The sequence below is a fragment of the Anolis carolinensis genome, unplaced genomic scaffold (assembly GCF_035594765.1).
Source record: "Anolis carolinensis isolate JA03-04 unplaced genomic scaffold, rAnoCar3.1.pri scaffold_29, whole genome shotgun sequence".
Classification (NCBI taxonomy): domain Eukaryota; kingdom Metazoa; phylum Chordata; class Lepidosauria; order Squamata; family Dactyloidae; genus Anolis; species Anolis carolinensis.
In genome coordinates, this window is record NW_026943838.1 from 397,566 (window position 1) to 410,021 (window position 12,456).

Consider the following 12,456-nt stretch of genomic DNA (forward strand, 5'->3'; position numbering starts at 1 on the left):
AATGCATTACTCAACATTGGGTTCCCAGTTTACCTTATTTTTTTCTCATAAACTATTTTAAAACATATTACGAATTTCTTCCTCCACTTTTCCTGAATCCATTATTAACTATTCTACATCCTCCTTTTCATCATTCCTTGTATAACCAATCTCAGTCTGTTTGCTTTATAATATTTTTTGCTATGAGGAAGCGCTAATCCTTCTTCTTTTTGAGATCTGTTCTGTAACTTGTTTCGTCAATTTCTTTGACTGCCATTACAGTATTTATCATTTGTCCAAATGAGTCTCCTTTGGGGTGGAGAAAGGTGGGGTAGAAATGTTGCAAAGAAATAATGTATTCACCTCTTCTTCTGTAATCTGAAATGGCATTATAAATATAAGGTATATGTAAGTATAAAGTTTATCCTCAAAAGCATTTTCATTTTTAGTATTGCTGTCTTTCCAAACAAGATAGATGTGTATTAATTTTTTTGAACTATTTTTCTCAATGCTACTACATTTACCTCTTCTATTTCTTTTAAGTCCTTTGTTATACTTACTCCCAGGTATATTAATTTGTTCTTGATTCTAATTCCCGTATGGCTCTGTTCTATAAAGTCTTTTTCTTCTTTCTTTGTATAATATAAACCCGTTGTTTTACCAAATATCTTTCAATGATCCTCTCTCCTATTCATTTGACCTACCCAGATATTTAATCAATAACAATGTGTCATCAGCAAATAAGCTCACCTTCTGCTTTTCCTTTATTCCTACACCTTCTACATTCTTACCTTTTTGGATGGCGTTTGCACATAATTCTATCACCATAGCAAATAAAATGGTTCTAATCATCCTTTTATTCTACTTCCCATTCCAAATTAATTCATAATCTCACTTATTATCTGCCATGCTACACAATCAAAGCATTAAATATATCTAATGCTAGTATCCCCACTTTTAACTTCCTCTCTTGAGACAGACATATTTTGTTTAATACTCTTCCTATCAAACGTGACATTTGCCTTCCTTTTACAAACCCAGATTGATATTTTCATATATACTTGTACATGCATTTATTCATTCTTCTCTCAGCCTACTCTTCTGCAGGCTAAAGATGCCCAGGTCTTTAAGCCGCTCCCCATGGGGCTTGTTCTCCAGACCCTTGATCATTTTAGTCGCCCTCCTCTGGACACCTTCCAGCTTTTCAACGTCTCCTTTCAATTGCAGTGCCCAGAATTAGACACAGTGTGATTCCAGGTAAAGTGGTCTGACCAAGGCAGAATAGAGGGGGAGCATGACTTCCCTGGATCTAGACACTCTGCCCCTATTTATGCAGGCCAAAATCCCATAAGGAGGAGGGAGCAAACTTGTTGTCTGCTGCTCTGCAAACTAGGATGCAGAATAATGGCTTCAAACTACAGGAAAGGGGATTCCACCTGAACATAAGGAAGAAGTTCCTCACTGTGAGAGCAGTTCAGCTGTGGAACCTTCTTTGGAGGCTTTTAAGCAGAGGCTGGATGGCCATCTGTCCGGGGTGCTTTGAATGCAATTTCCTGCTTCATGGCAGGGGGTTGGACTAGATGGCCCATGAGGTCTCTTCCAACTCTATGGTTATATGATTTCTTCCCCTTCCACTTCCTGTTCATGTCTCTTTTGAGTCATAGTCGTTAGAAGTTCTTTGGACAACCATTCTGCTTCTTTGCACTTGTCCTATTTATGTGGCTTCTCTCCTGTGTGAATCTTTGGATGGGTACGAAGATTCGAACTGTTACTGAAGTTCTTTCCACATTCCATGCATGTATGTGGCTTCTCTCCTGTGTGCATCCTTTGATGGGTGCGTAGACTTCCACTCTGACTGAAGCTCTTTCCACATTCCATGCATTTATGTGGCTTCTCCCCTGTGTGAGTCCTTTGATGGGTGTGTAGATTTCCACTCTGACTGAAGCTCTTTCCACATTCCATGCATGTATGTGGCTTCTCCCCTGTGGGAGTCCTTTGATGGATACGCAGATGTCCACTCTCACTGAAGCTGTTTCCACATTCCATGCATTTATGTGGCTTCTCTCCTGTGTGAATCCTTTGATGGGTGCGTAGATCTCCACTCTGACTGAAGCTCTTTCCACATTCCATGCATGTATGTGGCTTCTCCCCTGTGTGAGTCCTTTGATGGGTGCGTAGATTTCCACTCTGACTGAAGCTCTTTCCACATTCCATGCATGTATGTGGCTTCTCCCCTGTGTGTATCCTTTGATGGATACGCAGATGTCCACTCTTACTGAAGCTCTTTCCACATTCCATGCATGTATGTGGCTTCTCCCCTGTGTGGATCCTTTGATGGGTGCGTAGATCTCCACTCTGACTGAAGCTCTTTCCACATTCCATGCATGTATGTGGCTTCTCTCCTGTGTGTATCCTTTGATGGATACGCAGATGTCCACTCTTACTGAAGCTCTTTCCACATTCCATGCATGTATGTGGCTTCTCCCCTGTGTGGATCCTTTGATGGGTGCGTAGATCTCCACTCTGACTGAAGCTCTTTCCACATTCCATGCATGTATGTGGCTTCTCTCCTGTGTGTATCCTTTGATGGATACGCAGATGTCCACTCTTACTGAAGCTCTTTCCACATTCCATGCATGTATGTGGCTTCTCCCCTGTGTGAGTCCTTTGATGGGTGCGTAGATTTCCACTCTCACTGAAGCTCTTTCCACATTCCATGCATGTATGTGGCCTCTCTCCTGTGTGAATCCTTTGATGGATACGCAGATGTCCACTCTCACTGAATCTCTTTCCACATTCCCTGCATGTATGTGGCTTCTCCCCTGTGTGGATCCTTTGATGGGTGCGTAGATTTCCACTCTTACTGAATCTCTTTCCACATTCCATGCATTTATGTGGCTTCTCCCCTGTGTGGATCCTTTGATGGGTGCGTAGATCTCCACTCTGACTGAAGCTCTTTCCACATTCCATGCATGTATGTGGCCTCTCTCCTGTGTGCATCCTTTGATGGATACGCAGATGTCCACTCTTACTGAATCTCTTTCCACATTCCATGCATTTATGTGGCTTCTCCCCTGTGTGGATCCTTTGATGGGTGCGTAGATCTCCACTCTGACTGAAGCTCTTTCCACATTCCATGCATGTATGTGGCTTCTCTCCTGTGTGTATCCTTTGATGGATACGCAGATCTCCACTCTGACAGAAGCTCTTTCCACATTCCATGCATTTATGTGGCTTCTCTCCTGTGTGCATCCTTTGATGGATACGCAGATGTCCACTCTGACTGAAGCTCTTTCCACATTCCATGCATGTATGTGGCTTCTCCCCTGTGTGAGTCCTTTGATGGGTGTGTAGATTTCCACTCTGACTGAAGCTCTTTCCACATTCCACACATTTATATGGCTTCTCTCCTGTGTGAGTTAGTTGATGTTTAGCAAGAGAACTTCTCCTAATGAAACATTTCCCACAGTCCTTACAATTATGTCGCTTCTCCCCTGTGTGTGATTTTGACAATGAAGTTTCCATTTTTTAACATTTATTATTCTAATATTATGCCTGAAGTTCACAGATATGGACTCCTGAATAGGACATTTCCTCTTCCCAGTCTCTGTATTGCTGTAGCCTTATTTTCTCTTTACCAACCCCTCTTTTTACAGCACAATCCTTCCTTTCCTTACATTCAAAGGTATGTAGCTTGAAATATAATTTCTCCAATTTATTTCTTGTTCTTGTTAATCCTGCGTACTTTCCTTTCAGACGTAAGGCAAAGGGCAATGTTTTCTTCATAAGGTTCGTTTAGAGGTTACCTGCGAGATGAATAAGAGGAAAATCTTATCAGGAGCAGAGTACAGAAAGATCTCATTGAACATGAAGAACAATAGCCTAGTGCTGTAGCAATCACAGGGGAAGAGGGGAGAAAGACTGGCCCAACTGGTAAGAGCCCGTTGCCTGCTGAGAAGCACTTTAACACTTGCCCAACAAAGAACAATCCCTGCAAAGGGGATAGCGGCCTAAGATCCTGTGTCTAATCCAACCTTGGTAAAGGAAGGCCTCTAATAATATGGTCAACACGGAAAGGGGCTAACGATGCAAAGCATTTCCTACCTAGATCCCGCTTCTTCACATCTCCACTCAAAACCTGAGTGGCCATCTGTATGGACAGACTATCCCAAGTGATCAGTCTTGGGAGAAAAATACTTCATTTTCTTGTGTAGATTTCTCCCAACTCGGGAAAAAGATATTTTCCTGATCCTCTCTTTCCCTGCAGCGTGATCCCTGCCCCACGTTTCTAAAGCAAGGCGCCTGGAGACACTGAGAGCACATTAGGCCACAAAGTTCCTTGACATACTGCATTCTTACAAAACCTATACCACAAAGGTATGTAACTTCAGCCAGAGCCAAGGCACTCAGCCTAGCAGCAGTACATGAGAGAAGGCGGTATAGAGGAGACAGATGGATAGACCCCCAGGATGAGTGGGAATCCTGCTGCCCTCCAGATCCTTCTGCACTCCAACAGCACCCTTGGGTGGGAGACATGATTCCTGCCCAGTTCTGCTCAGTTCAGTCCATTTTAGAAAGGACATTGGCAAACTGCAGCAGATTCATAGAAAGGCAACAAGGACAGGAAGACATTACATTGTAAATGAAGGAAAAATAAAGGCAAAAGTTTGCTTTTGCACAGGAGACAATGTTGTGGCTCGAACTAAAATTATGTGCTAAAGATGATGCTTCTGACTGTCATCTGGGTAGTACCAGGTATAGCTTGTGCCACCAGATGACTGCAACTAGGCCGACCACCTGCTCCCTCGATCCGCGTCCCTCCTGGCTAGTAAAATCTTGCCTGGAGGGATTACGTGAACCTCTGTTGAATATAATAAATAGCTCCCTTGAGGAGTTTTTCCAGAGGGTTTAAAAGAGGCGATGGTATCTCCGCTGCTGAAGAAACCAGACTTAGATCGTTCGGTTTCCTCTAGCTATCACCCAGTCTCGAATCTTCCGTTTCTGGGCAAGGTGGTTGAGAGGGCAGCAGCGGAACAGTTGCAGCAGTTCCTCAATCGCACAGCCGGACTTGATCCCTTCCAGTCCGGCTTCCGTAGGGGGCACGGGACGGAGACTGTGCTAGTTGCCATCACAGATCAGCTTCGCTGCCAAAGGGATCAAGGCGGATCAGCGCTGCTCGTGTTATTGGATCTCACAGCAGCATTTGATACGGTCAATCTATTGACCCATCGCCTAGCCATGATGGGGGTTAGGGAGATACCCCTTAAATGGGTGTCCTCCTTCCTCCAGAATCAGGGACAGCGGGTGGTGAGGGGAGGGATGGTTTCCGAGAGGTCTCCACTAACTTGTGGGGTCCCACAGGGAGCTATTCTCTCTCCTCTATTATTTAACATCTATTTGCGACCGCTTGCCCGACTGGTGCGGAGCTTTGGGCTTGAGTGCCACCAGTACGCTGATGACACACAGCTCATTCTGAGGATGGAGGGCCGGTCGGACTCCGTACCCAATAGTTTCCATCAGTGCCTTGAGGCCGTTACTGGATGGTTGCGTGCCAGCAGGTTGAGGGTGAATCCAGCGAAGACGGAGATCCTTTGGCTGGGCCGTCCGGGTGGGGGGGAGATGCAGCTGCCTACCCTGGATGGCGAGACACTACATCCGTCATCTTCTGTGAAAAGTCTTGGTGTCTTATTGGACCCTCTGCTCACGATGGAGGCCCAGGTCTCTGCTGTGAGCAGATCTGCGTTTTTCCATCTACGTCAGGCTAGGCGACTGGCTCCCTACCTATCTAGGAACGACCTGGCTACGGTGATCCAGGCGACGGTCATCTTGAGGCTCGGCTACTGTAACGCCCTCTACATTGGCCTTCCTATGTCAGTGATCCGGAAACTGAAGCTGGTGCAAAATGCGGCAGCTCGTCTTCTCGCCAGGGTGCCGGTGAGGTGGCGTATCACCCCAATTCTACAACAGCTGCACTGGCTACCGATTGAGTACCGGATTACTTTCAAGATACTGGTACTAACCTTTAAGGCCTTACATGGTTTAGGGCCGGCGTACCTGAGGGCCCGCTTATCCCCCTACCAACCCCAGAGATTACTTCGGTCCGAAGACCAAAATTTGCTTGAAATCCCTAACATACGGACTTATCATTTGTCTTCTACTAGGAAGAATGCCTTCTTGATTGTAGCCCCTCATTTATGGAATGCCTTGCCAGTTGAAACTCGAACTATCCGAGACCTACTTGCCTTTCGGAAAGCCTGCAAAACCTTGCTCTTCCAACAAGCTTTCGATGGGTGAAAAACTCGGGGCTATGTCTGTTTTTATTGTTGTTTTTATTGTTGTTATTGTTTATTTAAAGCTAAGTGTATTGTTTTAATCTATTTCTGTAAACCGCTCCGAGCCAAACTGGGAGTAGCGGTATACAAGTCTAATAAAATAAATAAATAAATAAATAAAATGGTCCCCAATTAACCAGAGAATTTGTTGATCACATTCACAAGGACTGCCAAAGGGGTTCCTAAGACCATCAGAAATATGTATTTCTGATGGTCTTTGACAACACCTCTGACATCCCCTTCGTGACCTACCCAGGGGTCCCGACCCCCTGGTTGAGAAACATTGATTTACACTGTTACCCTATTGCATATGAAATCTGTTATAATATAAATAATAATAATAAACTTTATTTTTATATCCCGCCCCATCTCCCCAAAGGGACCCGGGGTGGCTTACAACAGGGACAAGCCCGAAAACAACAACACAAGACATTTGACCAAAAACATTCCAACGATTCACAAAATAAATAATAAATACATTAAAATCCAAGCAATAAAATCATAGAATTAAAAACAACCAGCGGGGACAGGTTTCATAAAGTGCTGTGTCATGGAAATGAGTGATAAAGTGCCGTATGCCCTTAAAACAGAGAGAAGCATTCTAATGCCAGCTGTATTGGGCCTGTTCATTCAAACGTGCTCTGGAACATCCATGTTTTTAATTCCCGGCGGAAAATGGGCAGACACGCCCCTTGTTTCCTTTCCTCCCAACGCCCAATGAGAATCCGCCTTCCTCTCTGGCGTCATCGGTCTCCGGGCAGGAACGCCCCCGCCCCGCCCCCCGCTCCACCCTTCTGCCGTTAACGGTCACTCCAGGAATCGGCCAATGGGAATGGGCCTCGTCTCTCCGCGTCACCCGTCTCCGGGCAGACTCGCCCTGGGCCGGACTCTCCTGGCCCGCTCCTCATCGCAGGCAGGCTGCCCGAGGAAGCGCCGGGTGAAGCGGGGAAGGGGGGGCCAGGCCAAGGAGCGGGAGGCGCCTCTGCGTGGAGATGGAGATGGAGATGGGGGGGGGGGGCAGGAAGGGAGGCAGGAAGGGAGGCCTTGAGGCGAAGGGCCAGGCAGGCCAAGGCCGGAGGGGGGCGCGGGGGGAGACTCGGGGACCCACTCAGCCCCCCCCCCCAAACACGCACACGCACACTCACCCCTCCTCCTCCTCCTCCTCCTCCTCCTCCGCTTCCTCCTTCCTCTCCCTCCCGCGCTCGCTCTGACAGGAAAAGGCGCCTCTCGTCCTGAGTCTCTCTAGGAAGACGCCTCCCTCCTCGGTGGACTTCCGCCCGGGCTCAACATGGCAGCCGCGGGCACGATGCCCAGAGAGGGGCGGGGCTTCTCGGCCGTCGAACGGAGCTCTAGACAGAGAGAGACGCTCCTCCTTTCTTTTCTTCCCAACGCCCAGGGTCCGCCAATGGGAATCCGCCTCCCTCCCTGACGTCATCCGTCTCCGGGCAGAATCTCCCCGGGGGGGCGGGGGGGGGGAGAGAGGCCTGGCCTTGGTTTTGGCTTCACGTCCCTCTCTTCAGCCCAGGCCCCGGGATGAGAGACATGGCCTCGGGGTTGGGGAGATCCACAGGGCCTCGGAGACAGAAGCGAACGCCCTCTTCTCCTCAGGACCTTCTGGCCTTCCCAGGAGATCCGGCCTCCTTCCCGCCTCCTCTTCCCGTTCTTTGCAGGCATTTCATCTCATCATCACGACTGCCAGATGGATCCCAAATAGCAGCTCCATTGGTTAGTCAATTAGGATTGTGGGGGTGAGAATTCACTATGTTACATTTTCATCTTTTCTTCTTTTATTTAAACACTACACAAATATGTGTTTCTATATATGTGTCGCTCTAAAATATCTAATTAACGAGGCTTGCCACCTTCTATATTCTAATCAAAGAGTGTTGATAGGGCAATTATTCAAAGTCTCTTGAATAAAGAGTTTAGAGATAGTACAAAATGTAACTGTATACTATGAATACTATTTTAGTCAACAGATCCTGCCGTGGCCATCTTCCTTTGCTTCTTTATGAATTCAATGAAGGGTTTCCATTCTTCTTGAAGTTTCTGTGTATTTGTTTGTTGTGCAGCTGAAGTTAGTTTGTCCTTTTTGGCCATTTCGAAACCTTTTGTCATCCAGTTTTCTGGTGTTGGCATGTCTTCTTGTTTCCATAGTTTTGCGTATTCAGTTCTTGCTTCTGTTGTCATATAAAGAAAGAGTCTTTCTTGATGTTTCCCGGTAGAAAAGGTTCTGGTCTTAATAGGATTTTTTACTCTAGAATAGTTTCCATGTCTCTGTGGATTTTTATTCAGAATTTCGTTAGCTTTTGGGCAAGTCCCAACATGTGTGTGTGTGTCTGTATTTGAGAGTTTTTCTGGAGTTTTGTACCATCTATGTATCATTTTGTTGAAATTTTATTTAATTGTGTGACTCCTTGTAAATTTTAGTCATTTTTACTAGAGCTCTTCCCATTCTCATGGAGTTATTGCTTAGCCTAGAGTTTTCACCCACTGAATCATAGGTTCTTTTATTTCTTCATCAATTGTAAAATCTTTCAGAAGAAATTGATGCAGCTTCCCAGTTGGCTTGTTTTTTGTCTGTAGCAGTTGGTTCCGCTGATTCTCCAATTCTTGTCTACCCATTTTGTTGTCTAGACGGAGTCTCTCTTGGAGTCGATTATAATGGAACCATGTCATTGTTGAGTCTTCTTTTTGTTCATTTATTACAAATGAACAAAATTACAATATTACAACATTTCTACCCCGCCCTTCTCACCCATCAAGGGGACTCAGGGCGGATTACAATATAAAACACATATATCAAACAATTACAATCACATTTCAAAATTCCATTTAAATTAAATTACATTCAAACCTTCATAAATATACATATAAATAAACATTCAAGGTGCATTTCAAGTACAAACCGGGTCTGTCATTATACCTTGGATCATACAGTTGTCATTTCTGCTGCTAGTATTGCTCAAAAGCCTGGTCCCATAACCTTTCTGCCTTTCTTTCACAGAGGAAATGTGATTTTTGGCTGAGAATTTTGGTGTAGAGCCTGTGGAGGGATTTCTTTCCCTTGAAAGAAAGAAGAGGGAGGAAAAGCATCTTGGGTACGGTTGGGTTCTTCACCAGAGTGGTTCCAACATGGAGAGACCCAACTCACGTGGGCCTGAAGCAGGACCTGGGGGCAGTGGGGAATCCTGGGAAAGAACCAGACATGAGTCCCTGAGTGTGGACCTTGACAGCTCGGACACACAGCGCCAGCGCTTCAGGCAGTCCTCCTACCAAGAGGGTGAAGGACCCCGAGGGGTTTGCAGTCGTCTCCACGATCTGTGCCGCCAGTGGCTGAAGCCAGAGCAGCACACCAAGGCCGAGGTGCTGGACCTGGTGACCCTGGAGCAGTTCCTGAGCATCCTGCCCCCAGAGATGGGGAGCTGGGTCCGAGAGTGTGGGGCAGAGACCTGTTCCCAGGCGGTGGCCCTGGCGGAAGGCTTCCTCCTGAGTCGGGCCGAGGACAAGGAGCAGGAAGGACAGGTGAGAGCATTCCCTCTGGGTTTCACTAACCTGGAGACTGATGGACAGGTTGAACGTACATCCTGCCTTTCTTCCAAGATGGGACCGATGTGGGGGATAAGCAAGGCCCTGCTCCCTCGGCCTCTTTCCCCACCTGCTCTGCCCCTCCGTCTCTACTGTCAGCTTGGTTGATGCTCTGCTCAAGATAGAACATAGACAATCATGGGAGGGGGAGGGGGGCATTGGTTCCAAACTAGGTTCCCATCTCAGAGTTATTCTTTCCAAAAAGGTCTATAGGTCTGTGATATTTTTGAACTTTTCCCAAACTCCTTCTGGAACGCTCTGTGCTCTTCCAGGCCCCTAATAATAACTCCATGGAAGTCCCTGCACCAGAGGAATCTCCACCAGACACCACCCAGAGTCTCAGGCAGAAGGAGCTGAAGCGGGAAAGAGACGGGGCTGCTGCCTTGCAGGGTGAGAAGGAACTCTTCTGGGAGTTTTGGGGGTTTGTGCCAGTGGAAATCCCACTTTGGGGGATGATTGCACACCCACAGTTTGAGCTTCAGAACATGAACACGCAGGATCATTTGGCCTTGAGAGGGGTATATATCTTAAACTCCTGTCCTTTGTGTGATGTTTTATGGACTTTAATATGTATTTTATAGAAATGCAGTTTTAATGTGTATCTTTTATAGAAATAGGTATCTTTGTTGAATTTTGGCAATGTTCATGTTTTTAAAATTTTGTGGTAACCTGCCTCGAACTGCAAGGAGAGGCGAGTAAAAATGAAATAATTATTGTTATTATTACTACTACTGCTACTACTGCTATTGTTATTGTTATATGTAGGCATTAGGTTGCCAGAGGTGTGACTTCAGTTTGATTTGCAGTTTTCTTTCTTGCAATAGGACTTCAGTGTCTTCTCAGGTGGGACCCTAAGTGAAGATAAGCCCTGAAACTGAGCTGGAAGACAAACAGACAACAAAGAATCACTTTAGTCAAACACCAAGCCCAGTGCTAGTTTCACTCGAACATCCTCACAGCAGGGCTTGCGAGATAAAGTCCTAATCCCTCACATTGTACATCTTCATTGGCTGTTGAATGCGCCTGTGTTCTTAGGGTCGTTTCCTCATCGGTCTCTTTATAGGACTGCAATGGTCACTTCTGAGGCCTGTTTCTGTGACCAGCTTTCCACCCCTTGCTCTCTCTCCAGGGTCTGGAATGATGCTGTGGCCGAATCCTCAGCCGTTTCTCCCCCTTTGCGATGGAGTGGGACTGAGTCAGGTAAGCAGGAGGATTCCTGGGAGAGGAGGGCTGGGCCTGCCGGGGTGCCTTTGGTTCCAGGATTAATGGCCAAATATCTATTGAAACTGACAAGATTGAATGTGTTTCCTTAGAAGTGAAATCTTGGAGTGAAATACAAGGAGGGAAAAAATGAAGAGAGAATTAAAGAAACCAGAATGGATGTTCAAAGAAATTTCAACGGAGCTAAGATTGAAAAAGGACATGTACAGGAAATGGAAAGGGGGAAGAGTCACCAAGGAATGTAAACGACTAACCTGCATAAGTTGGGAAAAGGTCTAACAATCTAAATTAGAAAATGAGGTCAGAAGAAGAAATGAGCCAAGAGTAGGGTCTGTGCCTGGAGAAGGTGGTGAAATGCTAACCAGGGATAGGGAAGAGGTAGAACATGGCCTCAGTCTTCTCCCAAAAGGAAATGGGTATTCTTCCTGAGCAAGATGGAGCAACTGGGGAAATGCAACCCCAAATAGGTAAAGAAGTGGCCCAGGAATACCTGGCCACTCTCGATGAATCCAAGTCTCCAGGGCCAGGTGAACTACACCCAAGAGAATTGAACTAAGAGTAGTAATCCCAGAACCACTGTCAATCCTCTTTCTTCATTTTTGGGAACAGGAGAAGTCCCAGCAGGGTGGAGGAGGCAAAGGTTGTCTCTATCTCCAAGAATGGACCAAAAAGAGGTCCCCTAACAATGACCATCCAGTTATGTTGACCTGGCCCATAAGCAGTTGCAGCAGCTGTTTAGACTCTCAAATTTTTATAAGGAGGAGATCGTTTGATGTGGATTGATAATCGTTATAGAGGGAGCAGATCTGTTTGTTTGCTATTATGCACTCTTTATCGAACCAATTTTTGGATCTGACCCTGGGTTGCCTCAGCATTCTTTGCCAATCGTATCATTTTTAAAAGAAAGGTTTTATAAGGGATTCAAACCCGGTGATCACCTCCTTGAAATCTGGGATTTCAATGATCATAGTTTCTATGGACAACACTTCATAAGAGTTCAAGATATCTAGGCACACCCCCTTCATCTTAAGGTTCCGCTTCAGCCTAGTGTATTGTGGGTAGGCTTGTCCAGGTGGGGAAGTGCTGCTTCTCTCCAAAACCAGGGGAAGGGGAAGTGGGAAACGATCTCTAAGCAAGGAATTGTCGATACCAAATGAATGAATGTTGCTAGCTATGGAGGGTGAAGTCAGAAGATAGTCTATGACACTAGAGCCCCTTGGTGAGACCAATGTATATTCTCCAGAGTCAGGAAACTGAGTAAGTCCATTTAGCCGAGACAGGTTGAGCTGCGTGGCCATTTTGGTCCGTCATTTTCCGGCTTGGTTTCACGCTTGGT

At 46.1% G+C, this 12,456-nt stretch overlaps 2 protein-coding genes across 3 annotated transcripts; one reads left to right on the forward strand and one right to left on the reverse strand.

Moving 5' to 3' along the window:
• Window positions 1-363: 363 nt before the first annotated feature.
• On the reverse strand, window positions 364-5,294 carry LOC134294915 (zinc finger protein 814-like). Its single transcript, XM_062966755.1, has one exon. It carries the CDS (start codon window positions 3,502-3,504, stop codon window positions 1,690-1,692), a length of 1,815 nt encoding a protein of 604 aa, XP_062822825.1. The 5' UTR covers window positions 3,505-5,294; the 3' UTR covers window positions 364-1,689.
• A 2,133-nt stretch (window positions 5,295-7,427) lies between these two features.
• Window positions 7,428-12,049, forward strand: LOC107983651 (zinc finger protein 24-like). Of its 2 annotated transcripts, XM_062966781.1 has the most exons (4): window positions 7,428-8,059; window positions 9,319-9,836; window positions 10,172-10,289; window positions 11,029-12,045. In XM_062966781.1, the coding sequence occupies exons 2-4, from the start codon at window positions 9,447-9,449 to the stop codon at window positions 11,163-11,165; spliced, it is 645 nt and encodes a 214-aa protein (XP_062822851.1). In that variant the 5' UTR covers window positions 7,428-8,059; window positions 9,319-9,446; the 3' UTR covers window positions 11,166-12,045. The 2 variants fall into 2 exon arrangements, with proteins under 2 accessions (XP_062822851.1, XP_062822850.1); XM_062966780.1 differs by having other exon boundaries at window positions 10,172-12,049.
• The last annotated feature ends 407 nt before the right edge of the window (window positions 12,050-12,456 follow it).